The 15,811-nt window shown below is 45.6% G+C and overlaps 1 protein-coding gene across 11 annotated transcripts in view; it reads left to right on the top strand.

Annotated features, from left to right (window-relative positions):
• The window catches only part of PFKFB2 (6-phosphofructo-2-kinase/fructose-2,6-biphosphatase 2), a 46,434-nt gene that overhangs the window by 18,773 nt on the left and 11,850 nt on the right, over nt 1–15,811 (top strand). For 7 of the 11 annotated variants that reach the window (XM_055370237.2, XM_055370229.2, XM_063708961.1 and 4 more), the window contains 9 exons: nt 1,496–1,597; nt 8,610–8,735; nt 9,277–9,373; nt 9,800–9,866; nt 10,004–10,078; nt 10,430–10,486; nt 11,707–11,831; nt 14,184–14,391; nt 14,844–14,990. In XM_055370237.2, coding sequence (XP_055226212.1) covers nt 1,513–1,597; nt 8,610–8,735; nt 9,277–9,373; nt 9,800–9,866; nt 10,004–10,078; nt 10,430–10,486; nt 11,707–11,831; nt 14,184–14,391; nt 14,844–14,990 — 987 coding nt within the window. In that variant the 5' untranslated portion in view covers nt 1,496–1,512. Of the gene's footprint in view, nt 1–2; nt 155–877; nt 1,046–1,495; nt 1,598–8,609; nt 8,736–9,203; nt 9,374–9,799; nt 9,867–10,003; nt 10,079–10,429; nt 10,487–11,706; nt 11,832–14,183; nt 14,392–14,843; nt 14,991–15,811 lie in introns of those variants that run through there. The other 4 variants (XM_004028302.5, XM_004028301.5, XM_019029898.4 and 1 more) reach the window with 4 other exon arrangements.

Here is a 15,811-nt window from a genome sequence, read left to right as displayed (position 1 = left end):
GGGCCTGCGCGCGAGGGGGCGGGGCCAGACGGGCTCATACGATTTGCCGGCGACTGTAGCGCCGGCCCGGCCACAAGCTGTCGGCTCGATTCGGTCGCGTTACAGGGGAGGCGCCGGGGCCAAGGCAGGGAGGGATCTTAGGAGAGATCGTAGGGTGAGCCACAGCTGCGCAGCCCCGGGTAGGGTCTAGCGGGGCGGGATGTGGGGGCTGCGTGCCCCCGGATGAAGTGCGGGGCGAGGTGCTGGTCCCCAGGCATGGCAGGCAGCGCCGACGTTCTGGGACCGGGAGCCACAGCCTGTGTTTGGGTTGGAGGATTTGTGTGGTCAGTAAAGGAATCGTGTAAGGCTCTTGAAGGCGCAGGATCTTCCGTCCTCACCAGCCCCCTGTTGTCTGAATTGGGGGCATGAGCTCAGGACTTTCCCACTCCAGTTTGAATCAGGGCTTACCCCTCTTCCTGAGGTGACCTTGGGGAAGTCATTTACCACCTCAGCGCTCCGGCGTTCTTTAGACTGAGTCCCGAGGTTAACTAGGGAGAGGGTGCGGAGCAGGGCTTGAGAATGCACTAGAGGAGAAATGACGACGTGCTAGGGCTGTCTTGGGGTCCAGTTACTGTTTTTCCTTCAGGGAATATGTTCGAGATTTTCCCACGTCCCTCACTTTTTTCTTTTCTTTCTTTCTTTTTCATTTTTCATTTTCATTTTTTTTTTTTTTTTTTTTGACAGAGTCTCGCTCTGTCGCTAGGCTGGAGTGCAGTGGCGCGATCTTGGCTCACTGCAACCTCCGCCTCCCGGGTTCAAGCGATTCTCCTGCCTCAGCCTCCCGAGTAGCTGGGACTACAGGCGCGCACCATCACGCCCGGCTAATTTTTGTATTTTTAGTAGAGACGGGGTTTCACCATGTTGGCCAGGATGGTCTCTATCTCTTGACCTCTTGATCCGCCCGCCTCAGCCTCCCCAAGTGTTGGAATTCCAGGAGTGAGCCACCGTGCCCAGCCTCACTGTTTGCAAAACTGAGTCCTACCGTTAGATTGGAGTTAATTTCCTGGTAATGAACTTCGTCTATACATAACCCACCCCACCCCAACTGCTGCCACTACTCTGCCCAGATTCTTAAAACTAGAATCTGAGGTCATGAAACCTTGAGCAGGATACTTAATTCGATGAATCTCAAATTTTCAATCTGTAAAATGAGAAGAAATAATGGTGGCAAAATCTGCCTAATTACAAGATTATTGTTAGGACTGAAGAAGATAACGTCTGTAAATGTAGACTCGTAAGTCAGAAGATAAATGTAAGGTTCTAGTGCAACTCTTTTTATAGGTGAGGAAACAGAGGGCTAGAGAAGTAGCTGCTAACTGGGAGAAACAGGACTGAACTTGTCTCTTGGCCCGGGGTGTTTTTACTTATACCACACGGATCCAATGCATTGACTTTTTTTTAAGTTATGTCTTCTTTCTTCCCCTTCCCTTTTTTACATTCTACTTCTCTGTTTCAGACATCTGAAGAGCTGCCATGTCTGGGGCATCTTCCTCAGAACAGAACAACAACAGCTATGAAACCAAAACCCCAAATCTTCGAATGTCAGAGAAGAAATGTTGTGAGTTCTGGCAGAGAGGAGGGACTGCTCTCTCTCAGCATTTTATCTTGGGAATATAGTTATAATCCTGGACTCTGCTGCTTGGTGGGAGTGATAAATAATTATTTGACATAGAAATTTAATGCAAAGTCTCCAGGGTGGAATGTCCTGTCTAAAACAAGTAGACTTAGTGAAATGTCTGTTCTTGGGGCTTGACTACTGGTGTAGTCCAGCAGTTTCTTACTGCTTTCTTAAACTGAATCTCTGTCTCCTGGGATGTTTGCACACTGGCTTGCTGATGGAAGTTAGAACTAACATTATTGTACACACAATGAGTAAGGCACAGTTGCAGGTGCAGGAATTACTTGGAGCTGGTAATGTTACCAGCTTTATCTGTTGGGCTAAGTTTTGGGAGAGTGCTGCTCTTTGTAGAAATTGCAGATAGCAGCCAGTGCTGCTTGGTTTCCTTCCTACAGGCCTGAGGGGAATGAGCCCTGACACTTGGCTTCTCACAGTGTCTTGGGCATCTTACTTTCTCACAGGTTTAGCCTTTGTACTTTGTAAACTATTTTCCCTATAGGTTCATTTTTTTGAGGACAGCTTTCACATGAGCATTTTCATTTCTATGCCTGTCTTTTAGATAGAAGCAGCAGGAGGGTTTGCGAGGAGATGAAGCATCATTTCCTGTCCCCGTGCATCTGTATTTCTGAGCATCATAGGCTGCATAGCTTCCCAAAATATCTGGGACTCTGTTCCCCACATATTTTGGGGAACTTCAAGGAATGCTAACTCTTGCCTCTGCTTCTGGATGGCACCATTCCTGCAGAATCCTGTCAGTCAGTTCTTCTCACTTCAGTGGTTATATATATATATATATATATATATATATATATATATAACCAGTTAGTCAAGGAATATATATATCTCAGCAGGTGGAAACAGCCAACCAGCATGAGACCAGGAATTATCTCATGTTCAAAGCTTTTCCCAGAGCCTCGACCTTGATGTCATGCCCTTGTCAGTTTCATGATTGACAATGATAATCTCTCTTCACCTAGCACCCATGGAGCCTGCTGGACAGAAGCAGCTGGCTGGATGTGATACTGGGGTTGGCAGAGTTAGGGTCTACAATTAGGGTCTCTTTTCTCTGCCAGGGCAAGAAGCCAGGTGTTAAGGGCAGAATACCCCATGAGAGATAACTAGTATAGCATGATGTTTGAGTATAGCCTCTGGAGTCAGACTGCCTGAGTTTGAATCCCGGGTTTATGACTTCTTAGCTCTTGAACAAGTTGCTTGTTCTCTCCGTGCCTCAGTTTACTCCTTTTAAAAGTGGGAATACTAACAGTGTCTTCCCCCAAGAGTGATGTGAGGATTAAATGACTAAATGTAGGAAGGCGCTTAGAAGAGTGTTGGGCATATATCTAATGTGTGTTATTTTTCACAGGTGACTCAATCTGCCTGTTGTATTTATTCCTGAAATGTTTATATTGAATCATACTCAAATGCTGTATTGGAAGCTCACTATTTAAAAGAGGGCTGTGAATACTTATTTTTTCAGTAAAAAATGTTTTCTTCTCTTATTTGACAATATTGTAACCCAGATTTGGGGATCTAGGATGCACCTCTTACAGGGAGGTACACTAATGTTACTAGGGTGCTTGATCCAAAAGAGAGCTGGGGCTGGGGGGCAGGATCGATAATTGTTGGAGTCTCTGACTACACGATGCCCTGTGTCAGTCCTTCTAGCTTTGCTTTTTTCTCCATGGCAGGAATCTCTTCTACCTGCTTTCCTAACTCTTCTGTAGTTCCTTTGCCTTGAGGGCTTTCAAGTCAGGGAAGCAGTAATCCCTGGTTTCTTTCCTGTCTTCTAGACTCTAATTCCTGCTCTGGGCTCTAATCTCTTTTTTTCCATACTCTAGTTTCTCTAAATGCCTTTTTCTTCTCTAAGAAGAAGAAGGTGTCCTAAAGCCACTGTGATTTATTTACCCTATTCTCTCCTCACGTCACAGTCGGGCTGTGAGACTGTTGCAGACATAGTCAAAGGAGAAAATAAAGTTATGAGTATATGTGTTAACTTACTTCCTTTTCCTCTGCTATAGAGCTGTACTTTGGAGCTGGTTCATCTGGCAGCTTAGTGTTCACATCAGCGGCTGCTTTATTAATAGCTTAACCCTTGTTCCCTTGCTGCTCATTACACCTGTGTTGGCTAACTTTGACTCCGGGAAGTGACTGGGCTTGAGGATTTCAGGGCTGAAGAATGACTTTAGGGAGCCAAAACCTCCGAAGGAGCATTACTGGGACTTCAACTGCTCCAGGGATGGGCGAAGAGGGGCTACTGGCCGAGGTGCCTTTACGGTGCTCAGAGGACTGGTTTCAGGGCTTATGAAAGCAGAAATGGAGGGCCGGGCGTGGTGTCTCACGCCTGTAATCCCAGCACTTTGGGAGGCCGAGGAGGGCGGATCATGAGGTCAGGAGATCAAGACCATCCTGGCTAACACGGTGAAACCCCGTCTCTACTAAAAATACAAAAAAAAAAAAAAAAAAAAAAAAAAAAAACTAGCCGGGCATGGTGGCGGGCGCCTGTAGTCCCAGCTACTCGGGAGGCTGAGGCAGGAGAATGGCGTGAACCCGGGAGGCGGAGCTTGCAGTGAGCCGAGATCGCGCCACTGCACTCCAGCCTGGGTGACAAAGTGAGACTCCATCTCAGGGGGGGGGGAAAAAAAGCAGAAATGGAGAAATCTATATGCTTTTTTTTTCTTTTTAATTTTTTTTTTTTTGAGTAGTTCTGGAACAGACAAATTCTTCCATGTACCTTTCCCTAAATACAAAAGCAATGTATGTTCATAAAAAATTCAAACTACAGAAAGGATTTCGAAAGCGAAAAGTAAAAAACTCCTGTTTCTTCCAAGTTTGATTCTTTTAGACATCTTATTCTGGTATATCCTATTAATAAAGGTAGGTTCATATTGTTCATATTCTGTTCAGCTGCCATTTCCTTTTTTATTTTTTTAAACAAGTTACTGTCTTGTGGACATCCTTTTAATGTTGATAAATGCAGATTTACCTCATTCTGCATTGTATGGATATGCCAGCTTTCCACGGATAGGCATTTAAATTGTTTCCAGTTTTTCATCATCACAAAGAGTGCTGCAGTGACCATTCTTACACGTACACCTTTGCACATTTGTGACAGCAACTTTTCCTACAGAAATAATAGAAAAGATAGACACATTGGAAATGTTCATCAGTATTACTAATTTGCTCTCCTAAGAAGTTCTATATTGTAAGCTGTTTTCAATATTTTAAGATATTTGATGGAAATTGGGCAGCATCAACTATAGCCATAGTGGTTAACTGAAACATCAGCTTTCTTAGTGTTTGGCCGTAGTTATATGAACTTGGTTATTTCATGCCTGTCAACTGGCAGGAGATAATCAGCAGTTCTGACTTCTGATGAATAAAGATAAAATGTCACTAATGAAACATGCTTTATGGGCAGCATATTTCTAAATATTAGGCCTCTTTAGAGCCAATAAAAGAAGACGACCTGGGTCCTGAAAAGGCTGGGAAACATTGCTCTCCTAGACCATCCTTCAGGATTAGAATGGAGAGCAAGTTGTGTTTACCGTGAGGGTACCTTTGTCAAGTGCTGACATGAGGCACAGGAGCTGGCAGCTGGGACTGAATGGGCAGTCATGAGATCAGGAGACTGGTCAGAACCCTGACCTTGACTGTCTATTGTGGGACCATGGGCAAAGCTCTTAATTTCTCCAGGCTTGAGTTTTTCCATTTACACGAGGGAAGTTATCAAGTCCTCATTTTTTTTGTAAATCTTTTTTTTAAAATACATTTATTTATTTATTTTGAGACTGGGTTATGAGACTGGCTAATTTTTATATTTTTAGTAGAGATAATGTTTCACCATGTTGCCAAGGCTGGTCTCAAACTCCTGGGTTCAGGCGATCCACCCACCTTGGCCTCCCAAAGTGAGGATTACAGGCATAAGCCACTGCGCCCAGCCTCAAGTCTTCATTTTATCTAAGCAAGTTTATGAAAGGAAAATGAGTTTAAATTTGAGAAAAGGAGTTGAACCTGGCTTAAAGAAGGTGGAAGAGAATTTCAGGATTGAAACAGTTTTCCATTGTCTATCAAGAGATGGGTTACATTGTCTCTGAAATTAATCAGGTGGCAGTGGCAGGTGGTTTTGTTTTTTAACAGGCAGGACAGAATGTTCCTACTTTTGCCAGTGTGGTAATTTGAGATAGGAAGTGTGGTTTAGTTTTGTACTCCAGAAAATGAGAAGCCCTGGTTGTAGCAGGTGTGCTTAAGTGTATTCTGGACAGATGCGAGAGGTGCGTTACTGGAGGGCTCTTGGGAGGTCCCAGTGGATGCAGTTTTTTTTGTTGTTGTTGTTCTTAGCATTCTCTGTCCACATGGGTAAACAAGAGCAGCTGGTTCCCTGGTTGCCTTCAGAGCAGCTCCCAAGTATCAGTTCATTTTAAACTTTAGGGAGGGTAATAGGACCTTCGGGGGAAGTGCCTAATGGGCTGGAAGGTGCGGACAAAGCAGGCCTAGAAGTGCAGGTAATGAGCCAAATCATGGGGGATTGAGAGCAGGCATTGAGCCGAGCTGGAGAAAGTGAAGACTCAGGGGATTTTACTACTTAAACCTGAGACAGCTGATCCCATGCAGAGGCTATCTGCTTGTTAGGGGCCAGTGATCAGGGATTAATGCCAGCTGAGGCTTCAGGGTACAGTTTGCTTGCCTTTAAGCTCCCTATTTGAACACAGATGAAGATCACTTATGTTGCTCCTTTACCTACCTTGGAGGGGCTCCTGCTGAGACTCGGGAATTTTCCATGTGTGCAGTGGATAAAGGACTAAAAGCCAAGCCCTCTAACCCCAGGTCTGGGCCTCCATTTCTCCCTCCTCACCACTAGGGTCACTCTGAGTACTTCTTGCCAAACACCCTTAGGAAACTTTTCCTTCCGAGGGTGGTTCTCTACCTGGGCCCCTCCTCCCACTTCTCCATTGAGATCTTTCTACATTTATTTCTCAAAAAATGAAAGTCATATTTCCCATCCAAGCACCTCCATTTTACAGAACTGTTTCTTAATCTTACAAGGTCCCTTAGTACCAGGCAGAGGGGCAGCCGCAACTTGCAGGGCACCTTCTGGGAAGCAGTGGTGGGAAGTGGGAGGTGAAGGTGTTTCTTCCTTTTTCCCCTATCCTGTGCAGGGCCTTCCCTCATTGGAGCCGGCAGAGCCTGAGCTATCCCAGATGACCTCAGTGTGGTTTTTGGCCCCGGGACAGTGGCCGGCAGCAGTTCAGGTCCTTCTCCCGCCTCTCCTCTGCAGCAAGATGGGCCGGGAGGAGCCAGCTCCTGTGAGCAAAGTGATGAGGAACCTCTTTTTATGGAGAAAAGCTGCAAGGAAGCACAAGATCTGTGTTCTTGTGCCAGCTGTACCCTTGACTCATTATGTGTCCCTAGACAAGTCACCTGTCCCCTGAACATGTAGTTTGCCCTGCCTGTCCAGTGAGACTTATCTCTGCAAATGAGCATTCCTGAAGTAAGTTAATTTACTAAGGAAGGGTAGACTGAGGACTGTTAATGCTTCTCAATTGTCTTGCTTTTACGTGGGCCATGGTGGCAGATTGGCCCTGATGCCCTTTGTGGGCTGGCTCTACCCTGAAGCTTCCTGAGGTCTATTCAGAATGTGTATCAAGTAAGCTTTGCCAACTCAATCTCACTATGGTTTAGAAATTCTGGCTTAAAGAGGAGCTCATGACCTGAGTGAAAAGGCCAAAACAGCTTGAGGCAGGGCTTTTTGCAGTGGGCAAGCTAATTCTTGCCCATGGTTCTGAAGGGATGAGTGGGATCCTGGAGACAGAAACTCTGTTGGACCTATTATAGGAGCCAGCTCAGTTCTGCACTGGTAGAATCTCCAAGCATTAGACCTTCCTTCACAGCTCTGTCATTTTTATATTTCTAGGCATTCTTATGTTAAGGATGATGTCATCATTACTTTTCTTTCTTTCTGTCTTTTTTTGAGACGAAGTCTTGCTCTGTCGCCCAGGCTGGAGTGCAGTGACAGGATCATGGCTCACTGCAACCTTGAACTCCTGAGCTCAAGCAATCCTCCTGAGTAGCTGGGACTATAGGTGCACACTCCCACATCTGGCTAAGTTAAATATATATATATATATATATATATATATATATATATATATATAAAATATCTTAAATATATATATTTTATATATATCTTTATATATATATATATTTTAAGAGAGAAGGGTCTCTCTATGTTGCCCAGGCTTATCTTGAACTCCTGGCCTCAAGTGATCCTCCCACCTCAGTCTCCCAAATTGATGGGATTACAGGCATGAGCTGTCATGTCTGGCTGCAGCATGGTTATTTTCTTTCTTATCCTTGCTACTTTTTTCCTCTTTCCACCTTGGGTACTGCGGTGAAGACCTCAGACATGTGGGAAAGGCGTATCTTGGTTTGGGCATTTTCTGGAAGCCTGCATAACCTTTTAACTCTATTTCAGGAGGCCTGCCTGATATCTCCTTATTTGTCTTCCCAGACTTGCTGAACCTTTGCTCCACAGGTTTATGAAGATAAAATGAGATTATGACTATGAAGTTCGTAGCTCAGTGTATAAACCTTACTAGACCCCAGCGGGGCTGGGTGCCTCACGCCTGTAATCCCAGCACTTTGGGAGGCTGAGGTGGGTGGATCATGAGGTCAAGAAATTGAGACCGTCCTGGCCAACATGGTGAAACCCCATCTCTACTGAAAATACAAAAATTAGCTGGGCATGGTGGCGGGCCCCTGTAGTCCCAGGTATTCGGAAGGCTGAGGCGGGAGAATCGCTTGAACCTGGGAGGCGGAGGTTGCAATGAGCTGAGATCACGCCACTGTACTCCAGCCTGGCGACAGAGTGAGACTCCGTCTCAAAAAAACAAACACCAAAAAATCTTACTAGGACTCTAGTCATTTCGTTTTATTTTGTTTCATTTCCTTCTAGCATGGGCCTCCTACATGACCAACTCCCCGACTCTGATCGTTATGATTGGTTTGCCAGCCCGGGGTAAAACCTACGTGTCCAAGAAACTAACACGCTACCTCAACTGGATTGGAGTCCCCACCAAAGGTAAGTGTGGCTCATTCTCTTGGAAAGACAATTATTAGTTCCTGGGCCTCACAGGTCTCTGGGAGACTTATTCTTCCTGGCATCAATGCTATAGGGTGCTTTTAGCAGAAATAGCAGTTGCTTTCTGGTTTACTGGAGTTATTCTCTATTCCCAGACTTGTCTCCTCCTGGCGTGGGTGGATTGGCCTAGTTTTGAGGGAATGCCTTTGATAGGACTGTTAAGATTTAGATGAGCATAGGGCTGTACCTTTTCAGAAGCCTTACATGGACATCATCTTATATAACCCTAGCAGTGTCTCTGTGAAATAGACAGAGTGGCTGAGGAAATTGAAACCTCAGACAGCTTAAGACTTGTCCAAGGTCTAGAAAGTGAGGGCTTGAACCCAACTCTTTTGACTCTTAATCTGATATTGTTCCCAACCTACCATGCTGCCGCTTTTTTCATCCCCTTGGTCACTCCGACATTAGGCCAAGAAACAAGTCCCATTTGGTGGGGCCATCATATTATTTTGCTGCTGAAGGATTTGGGTGTCTTCTACAGTGTTTAATCTTGGGGTGTATCGGCGTGAAGCGGTCAAGTCCTATAAGTCCTATGACTTCTTTCGGCATGACAATGAGGAGGCCATGAAGATCCGCAAGTGAGTCTTGTTTAAGGCCTGATCTCCAGGTCAGCTCTTTCTTGGCCGTCATGAGACTTGGTGTGACAGGGCTTGGTTTCATCTCAGTAAATATCTTATGGGGAAGTTAAATGGAAATTATCTGATGGGCAAGTGACCTTGGGCTTGGGTGGTCAGAAGAACAGGGCTCAGGGTGATTGATACCTGTGTGCTTGTAGGAGAAGTCTAAAGAGGGCTAAGATCTGTTCATTGGGGCAGGGGCAGGAAGGGGTTATAGGATGGTGTGAAAACCCTCAGTGAGAAAGTTGAAAGATCTAGTTAGAGAAAGGTTTTGAACAGTGGGAAACTAAGTGGGCAGGGATGTGACTTCTGTAGCCACCCGAATGTTTGTGTCTCTGACTGTTTGAGCTTAGCTCTCCTTGCTGGTTTCATTTGCTCTTATGGCAGACAGTGTGCTCTGGTGGCGCTGGAAGATGTTAAGGCGTATCTCACTGAGGAGAATGGTCAGATTGCGGTAAGCTTTATCTGCTGCTTCTTCTTTCTGGTCCCCACCCTTGCAGCAGCCTGGCTACCCAGCCCCACCTTGAGTCTGCCGTGGTGGGGCTCCGTTTCTCTGTTCCTGCTCATTTACCTTGTGTACTTTCTTCACAGGTGTTTGATGCCACCAATACAACCCGGGAGAGGAGGGACATGATTTTGAACTTTGCTGAACAGAATTCCTTCAAGGTAGGATCTGACTCCATGCTGGAGGAAAAGGGATGAGTAGAGGTGGGGAGTCAGGCTACAGGCATGGATCTCTCACTCTAGTGGGTGAGGACAGGATGGGATATCTGAATCTCTTTTCTCAGAGCATTCCCCCAGTCCTTGAGTGTTTTCATTCAGGTCCTTTCTCAGACCGTTAGCCTGTATGTTTGAGGCCCAGGGGCTGTGGTAAGAGCTATGAGGAGGACTTGAGGGCCACTATCATGAAGAAAATCCTGGGAGATGTGGTGGCTGGGTGGGGTAGATAAGCATGTGCTCTTAATTAACAGCCTGGCATTTTTGACTTGCTTATCACTGCCTTCTCTCCATGGCCAGGTATTCTTTGTGGAATCCGTCTGTGATGATCCTGATGTCATTGCTGCCAATATTCTGGTTGGTGACACCCCTACATATCATCTCCTCTTCACCTTTTGTGCTGTGTGTGTTGTGGGGGGTGTGTGTGTGTGTGTGTGCGCGCGTGTGTGTGTGTTGTTGGGGAGGGGTGTTTTCGTAATGAAAGAGAGAAATAGACATGTTTAACATCACAAAGAGATCTTTTCTATCTGCCAGAGGCCCATCTGGTACTTCTACACTCTTCTCTTGGGAGAGGAAACTGAGGCTTTAAGGAATCAAGTAAGAATTAGCTGTTGAATTGAAACCAGGGTTTAGGTTGTAGGATTCTTGGCCCTGTGCTCAGGGTATTATCTGGATGTTGAGACCTAGATGTTGGAATAGATCAGCCGGGCACGGTGGCTCATGCTTGTAGGCTCAGTACTTTGGGAGGCCAAGGCAAGTGGATTGCTTGAACCCAGGAGGATCACCTTAGCCTGGGAGGTTGAGGCCACAGTGAGCCGTGATTGTGCCACTGCAGTCCAGTCTTGGTGACAGAGTGAGAACATGTCCAGGGAGGTTGAGGCTGCAGTGAGCCATGATTGTGCCACTGCAGTCCAGTCTTGGTAACAGAGTGAGAACATGTCTCAAAAAAAAAAAAAAAAAAGAATAGATCAGACTCTTCATTTCAGGACTTACCTACAGGAAGGTTATCTCCCCAGCAATTGTCCAAAGTTCTAGTCAGTGTTCTATACATTGAGCTCCTTATTCCCTGTGGGGTCACAATGTAAGCCAGTCCCCATTGGATGGGTTGTGCTCTGCTGGACTGAGTAGATATCTGTACATGGTCTTATGCAGGTGCTCTCCCAGCCGTAGGAACTTGGGATCATCTGAGGAAGAGGCATCTGGTCCCAAGTCAGGCACTGGGGTCATGCACCCTATTCTGAGTGGTAATAGGGAAACATTGGAGCCTGTTCTGTTTTCTCAGGAAAGTACATAAAGGGATTGGGGCCCAGGAGCAGCTTTGGCTGCGTGACTGCCTCTGTCCTTCAGCCAAGTGCAGGCACATGACTCCCCAGTTGTCTTAACTTTTTTGGTTGCCAGGGTCACAGGACGGGACGGGGCGGGGTGGGGCGGGGGGTACTCAATGAGTGGAGTGCCAATGTTCCAGTGAAAGGCGACATTTATGGACTTCTTTTTCTTTTTTTTAGCAGTGGCTATTTGTAGGAGGACTGTTACGGGCAGACCTCTGATGAGGCCTTTACTGGTTCCTATAATTTCAGGAGGTTAAGGTGTCAAGCCCTGACTATCCTGAAAGGAACAGAGAGAACGTGATGGAGGACTTCCTGAAGAGAATTGAATGCTACAAAGTTACCTACCGACCTCTTGACCCAGACAACTATGACAAGTAAGGTTTAAGGCCATGGTTTGAAGGGCCCAAGGCAAAGGTCTCATCTGGGAAAATAACCTTTCTCCCTGAGTTCTCTAACTTCCTTCTGATAATCTAGATCTACAGTGTTAACATCATCCCAGAGAAATAAGGTATGGATTTGTGGCTTTTATGTGGATTGCATCTTGTACATGAAAAATTGAAGTGGTTGGTTTTGTTTTGTTTTGAGACAGGGTCTCACTCTGTCACCCAGGCTGTAGTGCAGTGGCAAAATCAGGGCCCACTGCAACTGCTGCCCCCGGGGCTCAGGTGATCCTCCCACCTCAGCCTCCTGAGTAGCTGGGACCACAGGTGTGCGGCACCATGCCCAGCAATTTTTTTTTTTTTTTTAGTAAAGATAGAGTTTCCCCATGTTGGCCAGGCTAGTCTTGAACTCCTGAGCTCAAGTAATCCACCCGCCTCAGCCTCCCAAAGTGCTGGGATTACAGGTATGAGTCACTGCGCCTGGCTGGAAGTGTTTTTTGTTATCAATTTTTTTCTCTCCAGTCTCTAGAGCATGATTTCCTCAATCTCAGTATTATTGGCACTTTGAACTGGGTAATTCTTTGTTGTAGGACCTGTCCTGTGCATTGTAGGATGTTCAGCAGCTTCCCTGGGCTTTGCCCACTAGATGCCAGTAACACCTCCAAGCTGTGACAACCAAAATGTCTCCAGACATGGCACATGTTCCCCGGGGGGCACAGTCATCCCTGGTTGAGAATCACTGCTCCATATCTGAATGGGGGTGTTGTAGGATACCCTTTGGAGATGTGTCATCAGTTTTTAAAGTTTATATATATTATATGATATTTTACATATATTAATGCTTGTGTGTATATCATGCATATTATAGCATAACGTATATATTACATATTGCATATTTTTTATATCTATCTCTCTATCTCTCTCTATATATATATAACATGCAAAGCCCTCAAGAACATGCCTGACTCAGAGAAATGTCTGATCAATGCCAGCTGTTGTTACTATGGAAGCATTTGTTGGCAGTATGGTGTAGACTATAGATTAACTTGTCATGTGTGAGGTATATGAGCCATAACAAAACCAAGTCTATGTTGAAGAAAGATGGTGTACACATGGAAATCTGCAAGAATGTGGCCTCATGAAAGAGCATGCATTCAGGGCAGTTAACAGCTCTATTCATATAATACAGACCTGCAGCCAAGCAAATGGCACATTTAATGTGCATGGCACACTTAATACAGTGGTCTGTTTAATGTTTTGAGCCTTTCAGTTCCTTCAAGTGGGTTTCCCAGAATCCCCTTAATTCAGAGGCTGAAAACCACCTCTAGATATGGCATAAAAGTATTCTTCAGTTGGAACAAAGTCCCACCTAGAAAAACATACAGAAGATCTACATATATATACATGTGTATGTTTGTATATGTTATCTCTGGTAGTAGGGTGATGCGTGATTTGCATCCTTCCATCATTTTTTCTGATTTTTTAATTTAAAATAAGCACTTATGACTTTTTTTTTGAGATGGAGTCTCTCGCTCTTGTTGCCCAGGTTGGAGTGCAGTGGCACGATCTCGGCTCACTGCAACCTCCCCCTTCCGGGGTTCAAGCAATTCTCCTGCCTCAGCCTCCTGAGTAGCTGGGATTACAGGCACCCGCCACCAGGCCCGGCTAATTTTTGTATTTTTAGTAGAGATGGGGTTTCACCATGTTGGCCAGGCTGTTCTCAAACTCCTGATCTCCTGATCTACCCACCTTGGCCTCCCAAAGTGCTAGGATTATAGGCATGAGCCACCGCGTCCAGCCACACTTACGACTTTTATAAAGAGAACAATCTCATGTTGGCCTCAAAGCAAGCAATGTCTGAAAGTGTCTTTGAGAGAAGCATGATTAGGTAGATGCAGGGAGTATATAGACATTTCTGTCTGTGCTTCTGCTGCCTCTTCCCTTCCCCTCATTGCTCGTCATGCCATATTCTGGCCAGGTCTTAACTGCCTCAAAAGGGGCCTATTCTTCTCACCAAATTTTGGGCTTAGCAAAATCTTCAGGTCACCTAGTCTAGCCCCTGATGGGAAGGCTGAATTCTGTTTATCCTATTTATCTACATTACATGTCACACTACAGGCACTGAGGAAATGGTACAAACTTACTAGAAGTTCAGGAAATTGTACTTCATCTTGGTTTTAAGGAGTAATTAATCTCCTACCATTTGGTTCCATAAACGTGGGTGTGACAGAGGAGGGGAGGAAGAGCAGCTGTGAGCCTGCAAGTCCCTATAGAAATCCTTTTCCCTCTGATTCTTATTCTCAGATTTTCTTACCTAGGGAATTTTTTTTTCCTTTCCTGTCCCAGGGATCTTTCTTTCATCAAGGTGATAAACGTGGGCCAGCGATTTTTAGTCAACAGAGTCCAGGACTACATCCAGAGCAAGATAGTCTACTACCTCATGAATATCCACGTCCAGCCTCGCACCATTTACCTTTGCCGGCATGGAGAAAGCGAGTTCAATCTCTTGGGGAAGATTGGGGGTGACTCTGGCCTCTCGGTGCGGGGAAAGCAGGTGAGTAATTAGTCAGCACACTGGATTTTCTAGGCTTAGAGTTAGAAGGGTATGGCTGAGGTCATCTATTTTATCTCCTTACTTAAATCCCATTTGGACGTAGGCTGTGGTTTCATAGTCAGGCAAGTGCTCAAGGTGTGTTCTTGCTCACTGCGTCTAGCTCTGTATTGAAGTGTAGCTAACTTTGACCCATTTCTGCTGTGATCATTCAACCATCAGATATTCATTGGGCACAACTTGTGTACTTAGCAGTGTACAGGGTGCTCCAGTTAAAGTTCATTTCCTTTTGGGTTTATATTAACTACGTAGCACCTTATGGATTTTGACCATGGCTGTGCACGTTGTCCATTACAGGCCAAGTTAGCAGGCTTTGTGTATGTGTGTGTTGAGTGTGTGTGTGTGTGTGTCTGTGTGTTTTCTTTTTACCGTTAATTTTCATTTTTAAACCCCAGTTTGCCCAAGCTCTAAGGAAATTTCTGGAGGAACAGGAAATAACAGACCTCAAAGTGTGGACAAGCCAGTTGAAGAGGACCATACAGACTGCTGAATCTCTCGGGGTGCCCTATGAGCAGTGGAAGATTCTGAATGAGATTGATGCTGTGAGTAGGAAGCTCTGAAGGCCCAGAAAAGCCAACAAGAGTCTCGTATTCAGGCAGGAGCTCTCAGAAGTCACTATTTAGACAGTTTTATCTAGGAAACTAGAACCAACAAGTAAAAACTCTGAGGAAGCTGACTCTATGGCCAGCTCGGGGGCTCAGGGAGGACAATTGCACCCCTAATCAGGGGTTTCCTGCCTGATTCAGTACCTGTGCCAATCATGGGACCCAAACCAATTTTTGAGCCAGCCTTTCTGGCACCTGGGGAAAGTAGGGCTAACAAGGAATCATTTTGTTCCTTTGTATATTTGCCTCCTGGGAAAAATAAATAGCTAACAACCCACTTCTTTGCTTTCTGCTTAGATCATTTGGTCAGCTATTCAGGAAAAGTTTTTCCCAAAATTTCTCTTGGCTTTCTCTCTTCTTGAGTACAAAAGTAGACATTTCTTTCTTTCTTTCTTTCTTTCTTTCTTTTTTGTGAGACGGAGTCTCGCTCTGTGGCCCAGGCTGGAGTGCGGTGGCATGATCTTGGCTCACTGCAACCTCCACCTCCCGGGTTCAAGCAATTCTCTCCCTCAGCCTCCCGAGTAGCTGGGATTATAGGCACCTGCCACCACGCCTGGCTAATTTTTGTAGTTTTAGGGGAGACGGGGTTTCACCATCTTGGCCAGGCTGGTCTTGAACTCCTGACCTTGTGATCCACCCGCCTTGGCCACCCAAAGTGTTGGGATTACAGGCATGAGCCACTGTGCCCGGCCGACATTTCTTTTTCTTTCCTTCCTTCTACCCTTTTATTTTTCATGCAAGGTCTCCAGTCCCTTCAG

Source organism: Gorilla gorilla, chromosome 1 (assembly GCF_029281585.2).
Source record: "Gorilla gorilla gorilla isolate KB3781 chromosome 1, NHGRI_mGorGor1-v2.1_pri, whole genome shotgun sequence".
Lineage (NCBI taxonomy): Eukaryota > Metazoa > Chordata > Mammalia > Primates > Hominidae > Gorilla > Gorilla gorilla.
The sequence above is the reverse complement of the archived record's forward strand: the minus strand, read 5'-3'. Positions and strand labels throughout refer to the sequence as shown.